The 21,160-nt window shown below is 37.4% G+C and overlaps 1 protein-coding gene across 1 annotated transcript in view; it reads right to left on the bottom strand.

Annotated features, from left to right (window-relative positions):
• FAM83B (family with sequence similarity 83 member B) overlaps positions 1-21,160 on the bottom strand; it is a 44,213-nt gene that overhangs the window by 3,329 nt on the left and 19,724 nt on the right. Inside the window, exons 2-3 of the mRNA XM_074864717.1 lie at positions 8,134-8,298; positions 1,154-1,278 (exon numbers count right to left, since the gene is read on the bottom strand). Coding sequence (XP_074720818.1) covers positions 1,154-1,278; positions 8,134-8,298 — 290 coding nt within the window. The remainder of the gene's footprint in view (positions 1-1,153; positions 1,279-8,133; positions 8,299-21,160) is intronic.

Genomic DNA, 21,160 nt, shown 5'->3' with positions numbered 1-21,160 from the left:
CTGCATAAGTTTTTTCTATTAATTTTCACAATTAAGAATAATATATTTTGTAATCTTTGAAAAAATCCTAAACTAAATTGAGTTCAGAGAGCAAGAATTCAGAAAGACTCATCTTTCCTGTTATAAATCACTACATTCTTTTACAAAGCAAGCTTGATTTGTACAGAAATTGATGATTCCAGCCCCTGTGGTGCTAGGTCTTAAAGCAGTGTTATTTTTCAAAATGAAATGAGAAAAACTATCATATTCTCACAGACTCTAATAGTGTGTGTATATGTCAAAATAGAAAGACTCTCCCTGAACTCTCTTATACTGATTCATTTACGAACTTGTCACTTACCTCACTACCATTTATACATTAGTCTGAATTTGGGGCTGGCCAAGACTCAGAGGAAATAAAAAGCCAGATATTCGAAAGCTTACAGTGATAGAAATCTATGGAAGTCAGTGGCTGTGGATCTGGCACCCAGACACTACACTGGCAGAAGCTAATTCAGTAGGACAAAGGAGAGAAGTGTAGCATGAAAAGAAGGAAAATATTTAATAATGTGTAAGATTAAACTGTCCCTGCTTTAACTTAGGTTTTTTCCAGCTCTGCAAAGCTAGAAGTTCTTCCAGCCTATGTTTTGCACACATACAGTGGAAATAAAATGGAAAGTAGAATAAAGAAACTTAGCCAAATACAAAGACAGACTATGTCAACTTAACTTGGGCAACTCTGAATTTGACCATGGTACACTACAGAGTGCCACAGAATAGGTCTATAACGTTAGCTTTAGAAGACTATTATGAGGAGGAACTATCCAAGAGAAATAATTTTGGCAGCCTTTTCTGAAGTGAATTTTAAACAAGAATAATTCAGCCAATGTAAGACAAATCAGGATTCTTCTCTCTTTAGCAAGTCTCCAGCCATAGCAAAAGCTATATCCTTTATTCGTGAAAAACTAACAGAGAATCTCAAAATTTGTCTCTGTGTTAAGCAAGTTAGCAATAAGTATCTACAATAACTTATTAAATTACAGAAAAGATCATCAAATTTGCCCATGGAATTCACTGGAAGGATTTTCAGAAATAGAAGAAACCCAACAAATTTGCAATAGGAGAGGTACTGAGATGACAGGTTTTCTACGGACACCTCAGTGACTGATCTTACCTGTAAGAACCATATATGACTTTCTTACAATCAACAAGAATAAATTTTTGTTCCATTTTTCCATGGAATTTTGCTCCTGTTTTAGAATAGTAATCTTGTCCTTTTACTGTCCGCACCCTCATGTTCTGAAAAAGACAATTGAAATACATCAGTTGTTACACTATATATTCCATATTTAGTATCCAGGGGTTTAAAAGTCAGAGGTATAGTAGAAGAGTTATATTATTGTGTATTAATAAACCCTGCAGGGAAGTAAACTCTGATCAAACTTGTCCCCTAGGGACCCAAAATGACAAGTTATTGCTTTGTCTTCAAGACTGATGAGTTTCCCTAGGCCACAGAAAATTAAATTCTGCTCTTCCACAGCCACCACTCCCAGAAATGAGGTTCTGGCACAAGAAGTCTTCAACAAGAGAAAGAGGTTTTGTAGCATTAAAAAAAAAAAAAAAAATCCATCACCTGATGTACAATATTTAGAAGATTTCCAGGCACCTCAGCTAATCAGAGACATCTAAAGAGCCAGGATCACTTTTCTTTTAATTGGACAAGGCTGCTATACCTACAAACAGATACCCCATTCTGAGATGATCCATTGAATGATACCTCCTGGCACCAGAATCCCTTACCACCAGTAAGATTTCTCAATCAGCTTTGCACCATAGGATCAAACACATTTCTAGAATCAGAGATGCTATCACAACATGCATAGGTAGCACAAACTCTATGCAGCAGTTAAGTTTGAATTCTATTAAGAAGCTTTATGTTTTACTCATGCGAACTTAGTAAATTGCACTTGGGAAATTTTCCATGTTGGATCTCAAAAATGTGGTCAATTTTTCTCCCACACTGGGGATGAAGTTGATTCACCTAAGTTACTGTCCTTTTTTTTTTTTTTTTCCTCTCTACTGTCACTTATTTTTTTAAGCTCCTAGAAATAAAAAATTCAAAAGAAGTGTTACTTTCTGGACTCTACTAATACTAATTTTCAAAAACTTCTTACATGGATGTGGAAAAAAAAAGCATTTATCAGAAATTGTTACAGAAAGGTGCTTATTTATAGAAAAAACAACATTTACATTCAATGCAAACCAACCTACAGTACCTACTTCATGTGGCTGTGAGATACAAAATGCTTCACAAGACAGAAATAGCTTGGGGTATAGCTGTGAATGATCACAACATTTACTGTAGTTTCTAGCCTTGCAATATGTGTTCTAGCAAAGCTAATTTGTGGTAATTTACAAGTATTACAGTGGGAGTGAAATCTGTAGTTTAGCATTTGAAGTAAGAAAACAGAATCCATATGATTATTACATAGACTGTATATATGGAAATAGTGGAATATAAGACTTGTGAATACAGAATAATGTCTTGCTTCATGGGACTGCTACAAGGACAGGTTGAAAATCACAGCAGACATGTGCTCTGTAAAGACCAGGTACAGATGGATTAGGGCTGTTCACAAAGCAAAATGGGTAAGATTGTATCTAGCGTAAATTCAGCAAAATCAAGGGTATAAAATAAATAGAATAGAATAGAATAGAATAGAATAGAATAGAATAGAATAGAATAGAATAGAATAGAATAGAATAGAATAGAATCGCAGAATCATCTAGGTTGGAAAGGACCTTGAAGATCATCTAGTCCAACCGTTTTCTTTCTCCAGCAGCTACTTAAGCTTTAGGTAAAAGTAATTAAATAAAAAGTTTTTATTTGAAAGTTAAATAGTGTGGAAGAAGTAATTCCTGAAAAAAAACCCAGAAAATACTGGATTTTACCCATTCTAAATATTATCAAAATAGTAAAGCCTTATTTACTATAAAATAAAATTTTGTGAATTAGTTATGAAAGTGGCTTTTACTTCAATGACTGTTTTACACAATTCTATATACAATGTAATTATATTCGTATGTGAGATTTATATTCGATGATATTAAATTATATTTATGTCATTATAATTTGAAAAGGTAACTTGAGAGGCAGCTTATACATTTTCAAATAACCATAACAAGTAATGCTGGCCTAAAGACATGCCAGTTGAACACATCAAATCTTATTGAGATAAGGTCTGATCGCTATTGCACAGGATATCACTTGTAAATCTGGAATGCTGGAGGCACGAGCAAGGCTGATGGCTTGCAAATTACCATACTATATAAAAAAAAGCTTTGCCTTAGGTACTCATAAGTTGAAATATAACTTCAAGTAGGCATATCTAAAAAAGGAGAAAAATTTACCTTAAATTGCTGTTTTTTAAAAAATAAATCATAGTCACTGTTTCCTGTTCTCCTTTTTCTTTTCCTTCTCTTCAGTATTATTCCTCCTGCAGCTTTTCTTTCCTGCTTCCTTAATCCTGCCAACTCTTTCCCTGTCTCAGTAGGTCATCCACTCAAAGATGGGAACATGGCAGCATTACAAAGGCATGTGCTAGAGATCATGCTCACCTTTCTCATATAACACTTCCTTTCCTCCACAGTTCATCTGGCATTCTTCACCTACTTCAAACCCTCTAATTAGGTGCCAGGGATGCATACTTTGAATAATTGCCCAAATACAGACAGTATTTGAGGATAATAATAACAATGCGTTCCAGTTCGTATGTACTGAATTGCAAGCCCCATTTGGTATGAAATGCTAGGCTTTGCCTTCCTACTTGGTTTCATCCTCAGGCTACAGGACTCCCCTACTAACAGCACTAACAGCAGCGTGTCACTGATCACTGCAGAAGTGTTATGCATCATTGTGGGTAAAGCAGTAATTCCTTTATGAATCCTGAGAGGAAAATCATGGGCAAACCATAAAACACACATAACGAAGGATCCCAGCTAGCCCGATGGGACACCCAAAGGTATGTAAGATCGGCCACAGAGAGTCAAACAAAAAGTCTGTCTGGTCCTGTAATCTGTTTTTGTCAGTGACTGCTAGTGGATGCATATGGAAAAATAATTAAAGCAAGGACTTGATGTTTTAGGTTTCTGAAGCCAGACACAGGATCTTCTCTTTTCTCCAAGAGCAGGGTGTAGGACACCGGGACATTTAAAACATCCTGTGGCTGCAGTTTAAGAATGGCCACCAGGGCTACCCAGTTAAATGACACCCAAATGAAGAGGAAACAAGCTCTAACCTCTTTTATGGATGATTGCACCACTATCTTCCCAGAGAGACACATAAGCATGATTTAAAATTCTGAAGTATAATTCAACATTACACATTTATTTTCATCAGTAAAACCCCTCCAATGTGATAGATAAGTACAGTGAACATACTGGTCTCAAACATTTCATTTCAGCAGTTTTTATTTGTAGAGTCTGTTTTTATCAGTGTTCAATTACTCACCCTGTACTTGATGTCAAGAAAATGCACAAAGAAAAAAATGGATGTCTACCTAATACTTAGCCTAACTTTTAAAGGAAAAAAAGTCACATTTCTTGTATTGTTCATCACTGACAATATTATTTATTATCCTGTGCCTCTCTTCTTACCAATAGATAATAGTTGGTGTACAAATGTTAATTAGTTTTCAAGTTCACTTCTATTCTGACCTCAAATCTGATTCAGTGACCACTGAAGACAAAATCTCAATGACTTCACTGGAGTCTGGAGTCCCTCAGTACAGACATTTGCTCACAGACACAACATCATGCTGTGCATGTCTAACAACTAAATTTGACTTTGACTTGGAAGTACTGGAAAAATTTTGATGATTTTGATAACACTGGTGAGAAATAACAGGCTGCAATCAGATCTCAAGAGCAGCTCCTACTATGAATTTAAGCATGCGTATCTGGGAGTAGACTTCACAAACAGAAAGTAAAATAAATTCATTAGTGGTTCTATTTTCTCATTCCTGCAATTCATTAAAAATACTGAGAGGAGTATCAGGCGATAAACAGTTCCTGCCAGATTGCTTTCAATATCCTTCTGTAGCAAGATGATTCTTCATTATTGCCAGAGAAGTAAAAATAAGTTTCTGCAGAGCATGGAGCCTCTGCCACATGCCTCACCTCACCAAATAAAACATGATGATCTGGCATCAGCTGAGGAGCTTGATTGACTTAGGCATTAAACAACATTGCCTACACTGGTTCATTGTTTCTAATCCAAAATTAAGTTACTGCATTGAGCATTTTGGTGGTTCTGGGGATTGTTGTCTCGGTGATGCAATCTATTTCATAGTTTGCTGCAGCACCTGTCAGTAGCAGAAAAAAAAAGCATCTCTCAAAACACTCAGCTATTAGTATTGACCTCAAAAAAGTCACAATCTGTACTGACTTTTCGTCTTTCTATGCAAAGGAATTGCTGACTGAACAACAAGTCAGACTGGAGAAAAAGTTAATCAAAAGAAGCTTAGATAAAGATGAGGAAAAAAAAGAAACATTAATTAATGGGGAAAAAATGTAGGACAGTCAGGAAACAGATAAGTGGGGAAAGAGAAATGGGAAAGTATAAAAAAGAAATTGTTTATCTGAGTTCCACTGGTGATGTTAGGGTGAACATTAAGTAAAAACCAACCCACAAGAAGAAATGCTGTAGGAGAGACTGAAAAAGCTCCTAGTAAACCCCTGATTTCATCTTCTCCTATACAGAATCCACATAATAATCACATAATACATAGTCACTCAATTTTTTCAGTTATATCTTTTGATAAAGAGGGAAATGTGCCCTGATATGCAGACTACAGATAAGAAAAACTGTCTGCACAGACATTTAATGTAGATTTGTGAATAAAATCCTTTTTTTCCATACAGACTACCGAATTGTAAATCTGAATTCAAAAATACAGTCTTGCTCATCCCTGCATCTCATTTTTTACTGATCCAAAGGAAGAGAAAAAGAGCCAGAGAAGGTATTGAGTCAGAAAAACTTTACAGAAACTCCTCATCATGAGTGCATGGCATGAGGGAGTGTCTGCCATACTGCTGCAAGACTGAACCAAATCATGCCAGAGAATAACAAGACCAATGCTGCTGGTGCTACATCCTGAAAAAAAGAAACAGATCCATACATCTCTCTCCTCTTCCTGCTTTCACTGAACAGAAGGGGAGGATCAAAAGCCAAGAGCAGAAAAAGATGGTTTGGTTTTTGTGAACCTTGACGTGATGGGAAAAAGAGAAAGGGAGAAAACTTCTCCAAAGTACTGACTTCTTTCATAGTCACCAGCAGTTTCTCTTCATCCTCAAGAAAGGCACAGGAGAATTACTGTGGGAGTAGTAAGCTTCTATTCCTAGAGCAACAGTCACTGGGAGTAGCACTTGGATGAAAAGACCATTACTTTGAAGAGCTTTATTACAAGCTAAACTGGAAACCCAGCACACAACTCTCTTTGGCATCTATTTTTCATTTTCTGATACACCTTGAACTATTCTAAGTAAACCTTGCAGTGTAAAGATGTATTTTATTTCTCCCCTTGTTACAAAACAGAAATATAGTATATATAATGTCACTAAAGAGGACAAGTCTGAACCTCTCCAATCCACACTAATTCATACAAAATCCACTCTAATGTATGTACATTAATTCTTTCAACCACAGTATAAATGCCTGTAGATCTATAAAACCATATTAAAAATACAGCCTCAAACCCACCCAAAAGAAGTCAAGCTTTCAAAACAGCCGTAGATACACATTGCACAGAAATAATTTGAAAATGCATACTATGGCATTTTTTGAAATATCACTTTAAATTCATGCTCCTAATTTCTTTTATTTTGGAAGGATAAAACTCATGCCATAAAAAGACATACACCATTTTTGGCAACCTCTATGACATAGTTAACCCAAGTAACAGCAAATGGTGGTGTCTCAAGTTCCAGAGTATGGAAATATTACCAAATACTGACTTCATGAAGGCAATCATGACTAGTGTTTACAGACCCACAACTAATTTTTGATGTTTTCTTTCCAAGAGTTCCCATAGCTCTGTGTATTAGGCCACCAGAGGGCAATCCCACACACTCATACACAAGAAACAAGCATGGAAAGTGGTGTGGAAATACTTTCAGGACCTAAAACAACACTCCAGAGCGAAAACTGGTACAAACTACAGGTTTGATCCAAAATTCTAACAAAAGACCTTTTTTATCCTCACAAATACATCATACCTCTATCTGATTTTTGGACTGGGTTTTTAAAATGCATGCTGCTAAGAGCTTTCCCAATATTTCTCCCAGGAGCAAACATAGCCTAACTAGTTACAGAAACAAGGAATTGCAAATGGAACTATACAGAAGTTCAGCCAAGGCAGTGCTCAGAACTTTGCAAACCATCTCTGGTAACGTCCTTGGAACTTCTTCAGTTCTATCTACAATACACTAAATCTTGAAGTATTTATGAAGCATTTACGTCAGGTCAGTGCAGCTCATGGTTTGTATTCTAATCCTTGTTAATAGGGTGGCACAGGACATCTTGCGAAAAATGTAAACTTTAGCCTTGCTATCTTTCTCAGAGGATAAAATTACGTATTTCATGTATAAAAGTAAGACTCTCTAAGACATGACACAGACAGACATGATAATACAGATTTCAGGAAAACAGTAATAAAATAGAATCTTGGGGCTTTTAAAGTATTTTAATAGATAATAACTTTAAAAAAAGGTCATAAAATGAAGTATGCAATTTATTAATTTACATAAGCTTTATGACTCTATTTGCAGGTACTTTAAGAGAAAGCAAAAAGAAGCTAAGTTTTTCAAATGTGTAGTATTCCTAGATACATAATAATGGAAAATTATTTTACAAATAATATATGAAAAATTATGTCATTCTATCAAATACTCTTGTTTTGACACATGAAAAAGATAACAATCTAAAGAGAAAAACATTTGTAGAGAAGGTTCTGCCGAGAGCTTACCTATTTATACCTCTTAGTGAATTTGAAAAAGCAGTATTCAATAATCACTTTTTGAATAAGAGTCCCTTTTCAGTAGGTTGTGGAGGAATGAGTAGTGATTGTTCATGTACAGGAACACAGGAAGCCTTACCCTGAGCCTCTGAACTTGACAGCCTTGTTTCTCTGTCATTTTCAGAAAGTGACCGAAGTTTGACTCATCAAGCAGGAGATACACTGCAATCCCTCTAGCAGATGCCTCCACAATTTCTCTAAAGATATCCACATCTGTAAACATATCCATAACGATGGCAATGACCTGAATAAAACAGAAAAGACACAAATTATTGTATTGTATAAACATATACAAAACTCTTCACTGAAGCTTGCACTGGGCAGCTAACACACTAATATTTTTACACATCATAAAGTTCTAATATTTTCCATGTGGTACCATTTAACCTGGAAGGCTTTTCAAGACCCTTGGATCTTCTTTTTGAGAAGTCAGGTGACTGCTTGTGTGATATCTGTGACAAGTACCAACGTCTGGGAAAAAGTTGTCTTGTGGGTGTGTGTAGCGATTGGTTATATGAGAAAAAGGAGATCCAGTGGAAGAGAAGGGAAGGGGAAACAGAGATACGAATACAGTGGAAAACATTAAACCATCAAAATATAACTGCAGTGTGCATAAAAAAAATTGCAGATGTTTTTGTACAAGGGGCTTTTCATCTTTCATTATCTTCTCCGAAATAATCAAGAGATGAAGGAGTCAATAAGCAGACATTGAAGAGATAGAGATGTTGAGGACTTCAGGATCCACACTGATTCAGCACTCTTACTGGGATGAAACTTCCTCAGCTGGTGAGAGCTTGTTCAAGATTAGAGTGCTGAACACCAGCTACTGATGCCCTTCAACATATGGGGATAAAGTAAGTATTTCTGACTGGGAAAAGCAATGTCCTGCTAATGGTATTTTGGAGATGAGATACTACTGACATATCATTAGCAATTTCGGAAGAACTACTATTGGAGCATTAGAGGAAATAACAGAGGGAGAACAGGTATCTGTTCTTTAAACTGTCTGTACCTCAAGTTTAGTGGTGTACTTGTTAAGTTACAATCACCATCTTAGTCCAGAACTGAAACATTTACTTCACAAAATTTGGTAAATGCTGTTGCACACACCCAGGTAAAAGTTATGTCTCCAGTCAACTGTCTAAACTACCTTTTTGAATTCTACCTGCTTAGAACTAAAAGACTCACTTATGCCAAGCATGTACTTAAACCACTAAAGATCTTAATGAGCTGACCTACAAAAAATAAAAGTAAAATAACAATGTCATTAGGAAAAGTGAAAAGACGGCTCCTGTAAAATATAAGTAAAAATGAAAGGACTTGGCCTTACCATAATATGTCACCTGAAAATAAAGACTCTACAAATCCACCAGTCAGAGAGGAACAGAACAGCATGAAATAATTCAATTCTTTCACAAATCTTAGGCAATACACCCATGCACTACCTCACTAATTTTATTGATTTTTTGAAAATAAAACCTAGATGTGGTTTTTAATGGTACAAATTATATTTCTTTATCTAAATTTGAAAGGAAAGACTGAAAACCACAAAATTTTATCTTGACTCTAAGGACCTCATCACTTTCAGACTGCACCTTCTGCTTGGTCTTGTTTCCAAGATACACAACATTAACGGAACATGGCAACCCTATTTATTCACCTGTGTTGTTTCACTCATGTGTCAGCAGAAATCTGCCAAGACAGAACAAGTGTGTTAGGTAAAACCAAGTCTGTTCTCAAATAGTTCTGTTTCATTACCTGTGTCTCCCTCCCTCTGAACTCCCTAATTTCTTCTTAAGCTTTTTCTTTTCTTCAGATCTTTTAGAAACAGGTGCTCATTACATTCAAGTATCTATTTAAATGTAAGGGAGAAATCCTGAATGGATTCATTAGCATACATTGACATGAATACGTGAAATATTCAAAATCAACAGTACAGCCTTCAGAAATCATTCTAATATTTTCCTATGGTAGATACCTAAGATGCTAATTTGTTTGCAGCATCTGTGGTTGCAAAGACTAATATATTGGAAATATACAGAAAAGAAAAAATGAGAATGAGGAATAAAAACTAAAACCCAACATTGACTAGAATGGCCATATCTATCTTTACGAAGAGGGGAGGAGAGACATACATAAGCAAGCAGGCCAGTAAGATGGTGGCATGAGAGAGATGCATGCGCACTACTATGCAGATATTTTGTAACTTGGGAATTAACAGGGAAACCCTCTTTGTCTTCACTAGCAGAACTGTTCTTAAACCATTTAAGCTTATTAATTTTGGAGTTAATTCTTCAAAGCATCCAAGTAGTCTTGCAAGAAAAAGTAGATTTCCCTTCCAGAGTCAGAATAGGGTTTTTTGGTTGGTTGTTTCTTTTTTTTTTAATTTTGAAACCTAAAGCTTGCGCTAGCTGAAAAATCTTCACCAGATTTAAGGACATGTATGCAAAGCCACAGTTGTGATCTGACAAGCAACTGGACATCCATTTTTGCATTCCCTGGAAACCAAAGACGACTCTTGTTGTATGCCCTCATTAGCCTGTCCATTCACTCTTAGCAACACTCAATTAATCTAGTCAACACAAACATAATTAGGCTCAATTGCTGGAGGAAGAAGAGTGCCAAACTTGAACAATGCATACTGTGCTGGGCTTGTGTGGCAGCGTTTTTGGTGGTGGGGGAGGGGGCTACAGCAGTGGCCCCCTGTGAGAAGCTTCTTGAAAGCTCCCCTGGCTCCAAGTCAGCCCTGCCTCTGGCCAAGGCTGGGCCAGTTAGTGATGGTGGTTGCACCTCTGCGATAACGTATTTAAGAAGGGGAATCTGAAAGGGGATTGGGATTTGTGAGGAAGAGTTACGAGAAGGACACCTATGAGAACACTGAGGTCAGTGGAAGGAAGGAGGAGGAAGGGGGGGAGGTGTGCCAGAGCAGAGACCCCCACTACATCCCATGGTGAGATGGCAGGGCCACCCCCCTGCCACCATGGAGGTCCACGGTGGAGCAGAGATTCGCCTATGGCCTGTGAAGGACCCCCAGGTCTCTATGGGAAGAAGAAGCCTTCGCTGCTGTAGTTTGGTGCTGGGAAGACTGCAGCATGAGGAGGTGACCCACATCAGAGCATCTTGGGAAGAGCTGCAGCCTGTGGAGAAGACTCATGATGGAGAAAGTTTGTGGAGGACTGTCTCCCGTGAGAGGGAAACCATGTGGAGCAGGCGGATGAATGCAGAAGAGCGCTTCCCCCTGACTTTGAGGAGTAAACGGTAGGACTGACTGTACCCCTCATCCCCTGCCCCTGCGCAGCTGGAGGAGAAGGTAGAGATACCGGGAACAAAACTGAGTCCCAGAAAAAAGGGAGGAGTGGGGTGAGGTGTTTTAAGATATGGTGATGGTTCTCACTGTCCCATTCTGTCTGGTAAGTGTTGTTGTCCTTAGTGTTTTGAATTAAAGTGATGTCATTTTTCTTTCCCTAACAAGCCTGTCTTTTGTCCGTGACCATAATGGGTGAGCCACCCCTGCCTGTCCTTATCTTGATTCCTAAGCCTTTTACTTCATTTTCTCTTTCCCAGAGCCAGGGGGAAGGGGTGAGTGAATGGCTGCATGGTGCTCAGTTGTCCTCTGGGCTCAAACCACAACACATAAGATACACAATCATAAGTAAAAAGTCATTTACAGTGATAAGGTCATTTCTGTATACTGATTTCTACAAATCAGACTAGTTTGATCATAAACTACAGATTTTGATGCAAGTGGATTCCATAAATGTCATGGAATATTGTGGCTTTTAAATGTATTAAACTTCCTTCAATTTTTTTTTTTTTTTTTTTTTTTGGCGGGGGCGGGGGGGGGAGGGGTGTACATTTCCCCATACTTTTGCCTACTTTGCAGCAGAAGGGAATATTGAGCTTGGGAAAAGAAAAAGCCAATAGGGTATTTAGGGTCCCAAGTTTTCACAGAATCACAGAATCATCTAGGTTGGAAAAGACCTTGAAGTCCATCCAGTCCAACCATTAACCTAACACTGACAGTTCCCAACTACACCATATCCCTCAGCGCTATGTCAACCCAACTCTTAAACACCTCCAGGGATGGGGACTCCACCACTGCCCTGGGCAGCCCATTCCAACATCTAACAACCCGTTCTGTAAAGAAATACTTCCTAATATCCAGTCTAAACCTTCCCTGGCACAACTGGAGGCCATTCCCTCTTGTCCTAATCTTGTTTTGATTAACTAAGGAAACTAAGACTAGGAAGTTACTTCAAGAGGTATTCTAAAATGTGTATGTATCTACCTTTAATTAAAGCTGTAACAACAGCTGAAGGATTAGTTACTTGCTGCATCACTCTGGAAGAAAAGATTTCACTACTGTGTTTTTACATTTGTTTTTGCAATTGCAAAGCTAATTTCCACCCTGATAAGAAGCCACATAACAATGAAATCCAGCAAGAAAAAAAAAAAAAACAACAAAACTGATAGAATTCAAATTGCAGAAAATAGGTCAGAAAATTGCCTTTTTCACAAATTCTGTTTCGTTTGGGCATAACGACACCATTCTGTGTCAAGAAAATCCCCCAAGGCAGAACACTCCAGTATCATACAGTAGGCTTCCTTATAAACTGTCATTTTCTTTCCAAAGCATATTTGTTTTCCAAAATGCAGAGGTCTTTTCAAAAGCAAGCACCAGTGCTTTTATAGGAAATACAAAGGCCATCCAGCCATGCAGGGGACACTGGATGGGTGCAACAGTTTTCTGCTGAAAGCACCAGAATTTGGGGAGAACTTTCCAAACCTTGAGAAACTGATTATCACCCTGCTCAAAAATGGATCTCAGTTGGGAATAATTAAGCATTTTACACTTTCAGGGAGGAGAAAATAGTTGGTGGAGCAGATACTTGCTGTGCACAATATTATGCACAGCAAGAACTACCACCACCTGATTTGGTATTAGATAGAAGAGGGATAAAAGAGGACATTTCAGTGATCAACTAAAAGTGAAGATAGTGCAGAAAAACATTTTTATACTAGTCTTCTTCCTCCAAAATTAAATTTAAATAATCTTAGATTGTCACTACTAGTCTTTTCATCTTATCTGCCAGTTCTTTTATTGCCATGGTGAATGCTTTTTAAGGTTAAAATTCAGTTTCAATGGCATCCTTACAGAAGAAGGAAATCTGCTGAAGTCAATAAGCATAAAATTACTCCTAACAAAGCTGATAGTTTTATCAATTTAAATGAAGGCACCAGCAGAGCCATATTCTATTATTCTTACTACTATCTTGACACTAAGACTATGGTTTGAAATAGAAAACTAAAGTTTTACACATTACTTTAACATTTTAGAAACATTTAAGTATAGGCAGAAAAGTGTTATTTTGTTGGATAGTACTTTTTTATGCAAATATTTTAAAACACATTTTTCAGTAAGCTGATGTATTTTATTTAATTTGCACAGTACTGAATAAAGTAACATTTTAAAACTCATTATCTGTAAACTATCAGATCATTTTAATTCAAAGTTCTTTTCATTCTTTAAAAGTTTTTAATAATCTCCAAGTTCAAGAAATGACTCACTCCTACATAAAATACTAGTGTAAGATTCATGAGACACACACACATATTTTGAAGGTTAAAATATACAGCTATAGCTGAAATTTCCTGCAAAATTATGCAGATTCTTGCAAAACAGGAGCTTAAGTACAGGGTAACATGACACCACACTGGATATTATAAGACTAAATGGAGGCTGATGCTCCCTTCTGTTGACCTACCATGTTACAGGGCTAGTCGTTGTTGCTAGGAGTTACTAGTTTGGGCCCATTCACATGCATTATATTTGCTTAAATGGTTCTCACCTTCAGAAACTAACTCTATTCAAAGGCTTGTATAGAAAGAAGTTGCCAATCCCAACAGTACAAACACATCTGTTACTAAACATCTCCTGAGCATGTCCGGGGGAGGGCCACCAAGATGTTCAAGGGCTGAAGCACTTGCCCTGTGAAGAGTATTTGAAGGAGCTGCGTTTGTCCAGTCCAGAGCAAAGGTGGCTTTAGGGAATCTTCCAGTGGTCCCCAGTGACTTACAGGGAAGGTCTCGAGGAGGCAAAGACAGATTCTTCACAGTGGTGGCAGGACAAGAGACAATGGTTAAACTGGAACAAGAGCAGTTCTGACTGCATATAGGGAAAACCCCTTATTCCCACAAAGACAGCCCAGCAGTAGAGCAGGTTGCCCAGAGAGTACCCAACTGGATGAAGCTCTGAGCAACCTGGTCAGATTCTATTGCTAGGAGGCTGGACTGGAGACTTCCTGAGGTCCCTTCCAAGTGACCTCTCAGATCTCCACTCCCATCACTGCCAAAATCCAAGGAATTTTTGCCACGTTTGGTAGTAATGGCAAACTTTGTTGTGAGGTTTAAAGAAAACAAACAGAGCTATAAATAAAGAATACTGACAAGTAAATGAGTTTTTCTGCTTTGCTTCTCCAGTTTTGGGTAAGAATTTTGGTAAGAAAAAACAACGGATTTTAATCTTCATAGCTCAGTTTTAGGACATCAAAATCAACCCTTTTAATGGGTGTGTAGAGAATTTAAGACATAGATGTAATGAAAGGCCTTTACTGCTAGTGCTCTGTAAGCCTATTTAGTGAACTACTGACAGTTTCATTATCCCACTATCTTCACTCCTTTCACAAGCACTAATTATAATTCTTTAAGGGATAACTTGTAGAGTGTGTCATTTAACACATCCTTTGCTATAAGCAATAAAAAAGAGCAATCCTCTAATGAAACTGCTTTCTTAGGTCAGCCTTTACTAAAGAGACACCTACCATTATATCAATAACCTAGTAGGGAATGATGCTAAAGACCTACCCTACGCTGCAAGAGTATTAATTTATTGTAACCTACACGAGGCTTACTTTGGACATGCTATGACAAAAATCCATATTGCTGTGCAGTACTTTTGAATGCCACTGCCCTTTCTCACCCCAAGACCGAAGAACTACATTTCAGATAGAAATGTTAACTCTGTTTTCGTTGACCTGGTACTCCAGCCAAATTCCTTTCCACAGATCTCTGCTTTGGAGAGAATCTCCTTGTGGCACAGGTTCAGTGCTATCTGAATCTGGCCTTTCTCAGAGAGCAGGCAGGTCATGATGCTTGCAACAGTGCAGGAAGAAGATATGGTACCGCATACCTTGCTGTTAGCAACAGGAGGCAGGCAGCAAATTGACTGGGTGGGTTTCAGGCACCATAAAAAAAAATGATCAGTGCAGAGAGCCTTCACACTAGTAAGCTATATAACATGTCCCACAAATTATTGTGGGATTTTTTAATTATGTTATGCTGTTGTTTATGGTTGAGGGTCTAGATCTTGCTTATGCTTGCTGCAATTTGTATTAGCAGCATCCTAAATAAATCATCTGATATCCTTACTTTCTGGCACTGTTGCTAACACCAGAGTGCTTCTAGGATGATAGTTCATTAATTTCATATGAATTTTCAAAATAGAACACAGCCCTCAAATGCTTTGTACAACACATTCTTTCATTGCAAAACATACTTTGAAACCATTGTGAGTTGCACCTGAATATCTCAGGTCACCTGGCTGCCTGAATTGCTGAGGTCTCACATAGCCAATGTAGCAGATCAGATATTTAAAGTGCCAAAGAGCAGTATAATGGGGGAGACCCCCTCTGTAAATAGAGCCTAGATACAATAATACAAATAGGAATCAAACATCTGAGTATGATCCATTCTCCTAATTTCTTTGGCAATGTAATGGAACAAGTACTCAGATGATTTACACTTACACAATTTCCATGAAGTTAATGTCACTACTTGTAGTATATTATCACCAAAATTGGCTCCCTGAGATCATATTTAATTTATTTAATTTGATTGTGCATTCAGAGAGCAATAGACCATAACTATACAATGTACTTTGTAATGTTCTTCCATTATTGCATTCTTTAAAAGCAATTTAATTAACTACAGGGTGAAGTCTGGCACTTCACTATAACAGGCAGCTACACTACCTCAGAACCAGCTCTCCTAACCCTCACTATCCTCTTTTCCTCCTCTAGCTCCAACACACTTCCACCATCAATTCCGAGGATACAAAAAGTGCACCTCAGAACCGAATATGTCTTCTGTTCTGATTACCAAGTCTCAGTTTATCACATCACGTACCACCTACACAATATAAGCATTTTAAAGTGAAAACTAAGTTTAAATGGAATAAAAATTTACTTCAACATGTACATTAGCAGCCTTCAATAACTTCAACAGCTTCTCTCTGTAACAAGATGTTAGACATGCTCAACATCAATGAAAATTCATGAGTCACTTCCCAGAAAACAAAAGGTAAACTAAAATTCTATAAATCTTTGGCAATACAATATAGGAAAACAATGCAACCTATTCTCAGAAAATTATGAATGCAGGCAACCACATAAAGCACTATATAAATAGTTTAACTGTGTAGCCCACATTGCAAAGCCTCATCCGTTCTGTCCAAGAAACACATAAGAAAAATGTGTGGTAGGGGAACTTTCTAGCTATCACTATCGGGGAAATATCTTCTGATTCTGGCAGCTAAGAATGATATGGCAGTAAAAACAGGAGCTCTGAAAAAGGATGTGATTTAATTTTGAAATAGACCGGGAAGATCCATCTTCTAACAACTACCTGACAATTTTGCCTTTTGCTCAATTTGGCAACTTTTGTGCCGCTTACCATGTCTTTAAAAAGCAGATCAGAAGATCGGGATTAGCTCTTCTACAGATTAAACTAAAATCAACACAGAAGTTCTCTGAAGTGCAGATAAGATTGTTTTCTCTGAAAAGTGAATGTACAGCAGCCTTCTGCATTACCTTTCAGAAAGCTACTGCAGTCTGAGCTAGCAAGTCATACATGTACCATCTTAAAATGACACCTTCTATGCTACCCCTTCAAATTCACACAACTGGGAATTTCACAGGCGAGTATCTTGCAGAATGTATGGGAGTGAGATACATTAACTTTATAAATGTGGTCTGTATCTATGGATTTGGTAGCTGTTATTCTGGCTGAAGGATTAGTAAAAATTCAGCTTGAGCTGACTAAACTATAGGAGACACCACCTTGCTGCAGTCAGCAGCAGAGGCAATAATTCCTCTGAAGCTTTACTTCTGCACATGAAGAATTGAGTTTCAGCAAGTCACGGAGATGAGAGGAGGAAAGGAGATATTCTGGGGATTCTTTGATGGGACTTTCCAAGAAGCATTTATAAACCTAACCCTTGGAAGAAAGGCTCTGCAAAGAAACAGCTGCTGCCCAGTGACTGGCACACCATAGACAAGAAAAGATGTACCTAAATCTGCAAAGAACTGTCATGCATGATTAAAGCAACAAGCACTCACAATGTTCAATTTTAACACTTTCCTTGCTGCTTGCACTGCTCCGCTCAATAATTAAACCACTTTTGATATTTAACAAGCAAGGTGTGTTCTGTCACTGCAAACTGAAGCAGGCAGTGGTCCTACAGAGAAGCACATGAGGCAGCACAGAAAATCCTCGGCATGATGGAGGGAACGTGTTTGGGAGCTTACTCTCCCCTTTCTTCTCATGCCATTGATGTTCTTGCTCTATTCTCAGTGTCATGTGGGCTGCAGCTGGTTGAATAGCAGGATTTTAATATTTGTATTTAGCTCTTCAGAATGTCCTTATTCAGTTGTTATTTTGGGAAGCTGCCAAGCTTTTCCTGAGGAAAGCAAACAGAAAGGAAATGCCAGGATTTCTGACAGCTTACAACTCAGCTATACCAGAATGGAAACTCATGACAAAAATAAAAGGTACTTCTCTAGCCTCCAGCCTTCTCTATGATGAATTTCAAAGACTTGCTGCTTCAGAAATAATTTTTTATTTAAAAGAGTATTAACAGCTTTAATATGTGGGTTCTCATTGGATCCCTTAATATTTAGGGAATGTTCAGGCTACTTGAATTAATATTATAATGTTATACTTTTTATTTTAAATTTGTTTGCAAGTAGAAGTACTCATTAATTCACGTGTGCATTACTTAGTGACTGCCCAAAACCAACCAATGCACAACCATGTGATAAGCCTTAATTATTTTTTTAAAAGTGCCAATAGTAATTAGAACTAAACTCTTAATAAATTTTACTTTTTGATCTGCTGTGCAGGACTGAAAACCTCATATGACAACCTCAGAGACCAGTCTCTGTTTTGAGACTTCTGTCAAATATCTGGAGTACTAGTAAGAGCAGTGGATGCTCCTGGCTAGCTTCCACCTGGCCAAGAGAAGTATGAGTTGACCACCATACGGTTAAGTACTCGAAATTTCAATACCTGAAACTATGAATGGCTGCCATGAATGGCCATACACAGCTAAGAACATGGGAAAAGGCCACCTCAAACTTGGGAGCAGGGGCGAATGCAAAGGGACAAAAACATTTTAAAAAATGTACTAAAATTGTCCATTCAAATTGCTCCTCCCTACAAATATTTTTCATGCCAAGGTAAACTAGACTGGATGTCAACACTTCTGATGGTTCTTTCTGAGTTTTTGTTCAAGGAATCTTAAAATAATTTGCTGCTTATCAAAGAGTCAAAGTAAATGTCTGAGATTTCAGCTAATCTGGATAACAATTCTTGAAAATACTTTGGTTTTTTGCCACCTTTAAAAGCATATTTTGGTGGGGTTTCTCAGGCTGGGAATGGAATGAAGTTCCAAGTCAGTCTGCCTTCCCCCGACTCCACTCAGTTTCCTCAAGAATCCTGTATAAACACATTGTTGACACTGAACCCCACTTCCTGAGAGTTTACGTATTGAAAAACACTAGACAATGTATAGAAAACCACAATATGAATGAACACTTACAGGCTGTAGACTTTAAACTATAAAAACAAGCAACATTTTTTAAAAGTAGACAACTTTGTTGGCATTTGTTAATTAGACACTTGGAAACAATGAAAGATTCTCTTAGTCAAAGGCAGATTTATAGGAAGAAGAGATGATTCAGACCCACTTTTCCAGACTGGGAAGAATAATTTTGCTTTTAAGTTTGCTCATGAAGAGCTGTGCACTGTCTGTCATCTTTGAAATCTTAATAGTAAACACATGTTTCTGACACGAAATTAAATGGGAAGAGCTGAATATCTAATATTCATATTTTATAAATAAACAACATATTTGAAATATCCTGCAAGGGTTCAATGCTGCTGCTAGTATATATATGTATTTTAGACAAAAAAATTCCAATAAAATATAACTATATTGTTCAATTGTACATTACTGACTGAAATCACTTGTTACTTACAGGAATTAATATATACTACAGGTACATTAAGCACGTAAGAAAAGAATCAAAAAGGAAACGCAGGGACTTAAGACAGAGGTGGAAACAGTGCTTTCATAGTAGACCCTGGAAAATAATGAGGGTAGATGAAAATAAGTGTTTTAAAAGCAGAAAAACCTTATTTTCTATGTTTCTAAGCACATGAAGATTTTGTTAGATCTAAGTCAGCACCCAAATCTGATGTGTTTCAGAGTTCAATTTAATTCAGAAAGATGGACTTTCAAATGCCTATATGCAGTATGTTAACCACAGTCCACAAGGGTGGCCTATCAAACATTTTTAGCATGCAGAAAAATAAAAACACACAGTTGCAGAGGACTTGTAAACCATGTAGTGGTAAGTCCATGAGCTTTATACCAGGGTGACCCTGCAGCAAGTAACAGAACTTCATTAGAAGATTATTATTTTCTAACATAAAAGACATTGCATCCAAGAGAAAACAAATCTATTTTGGATGGCAGTGTCCAATTAAAAAAAATATTCAATTGCCAGATTTCAAATTAGTGGGAGCCTACAGACCAATGAGCATGACCTGATTAGACTTACTACTGAGAAACAACTCCTAATTATATCATTAGTTGTTGGAGGTTAGTCCTCCATAGACATTGAAACTTATTCCAAAAGGTAGATTTCATAATCCTAAGGAACATTGCTAGTGAAGGTGTCTCAGAGATAAATACAGAAGAAAAAGAGGAATAAAAAATTGGAAGTCCTTGCCCAAGACATTGTTAGATATCCACAGAACCCCGACTGAGACTAGAACTAATTCTGGTTAAAAACCTCCCCCAGTTCATGCTATAGTGAAGGTAACACCAAAGTGGAGAAAGCAGTCCTCAACAGAGGCTCCTGTTAGTCTTTGGAAAGAAGTGGGATAATCTCCTTGTTTTATAAGATTAAAAAGGAACATTACAGTCCACTGCAATAGAGTTATATTTTTTACAACTGCTATTAACAGATGTGGATAGTTATAACTAAGACAGAGAAGGAATTTCCTGCTCTGCTGTTGGTCATTTTTAATGAAACTTTTGAGTATCAGGGAAATAACACTTATGCCCAATATTCAAAAAACCAGCTTGATAACAGCCTGACTTCTGAAAGGAAAACCAACACAGGAGTCAATGAATACAGAAATAAAGGTTAATTATATACTTAGGGAAGGGTAAGTGGGAAAAAAATGTCTTTTCAAATATTGCTTATTACATCCTTTTTCAAGATTACAGCTTTTGTATTCAGCTTCATACATGTGTTTAAGAGTCAGTAATAGACACATGAGGTATACACACTAATGGACTGTTTAGTGGCCAGACGTTTAAAGCAGTTGTCCTGTAAAAACATTTTGATTGGGTGTGAATATTTCTAGCAGCTTGTAGGACTTCAATATTGATATTAAAGATTTTCATATTGCTGTCACAAAACTGCAAGCAAAAGCACTATGATTTACAGATTACTATGGCCTAATTCTGTTACCTTCCTCTCTCCCTTTTCTCACTGCCTTCCACTTCCTTCCCCCTTCCCTCCTTCCTTCCCTCTGTCCTCCCTCCTCTTCCTCTCCCACTTCACTCTCTAATTCTTTCTTTCTCCCTTCCTGTCCCTCCCTCTCTCTTTCAAGAATTTCAAACTCAGTTAAATTTGAAGTTGGAAAAAAAAATCTGATTTTGGATACTGAATGTGAGCTTAAAATGGGTTCCTATGCATTTTATGTAAACTTTAAAATATGTCACTTTTTACTGCACACTTTATGACCATATCAGT

Source organism: Strix uralensis, chromosome 3 (genome assembly GCF_047716275.1).
Source record: "Strix uralensis isolate ZFMK-TIS-50842 chromosome 3, bStrUra1, whole genome shotgun sequence".
In the NCBI taxonomy this organism is placed as follows: Eukaryota; Metazoa; Chordata; class Aves; order Strigiformes; family Strigidae; genus Strix; species Strix uralensis.
This window is presented reverse-complemented; position numbering and strand designations above follow the sequence as displayed.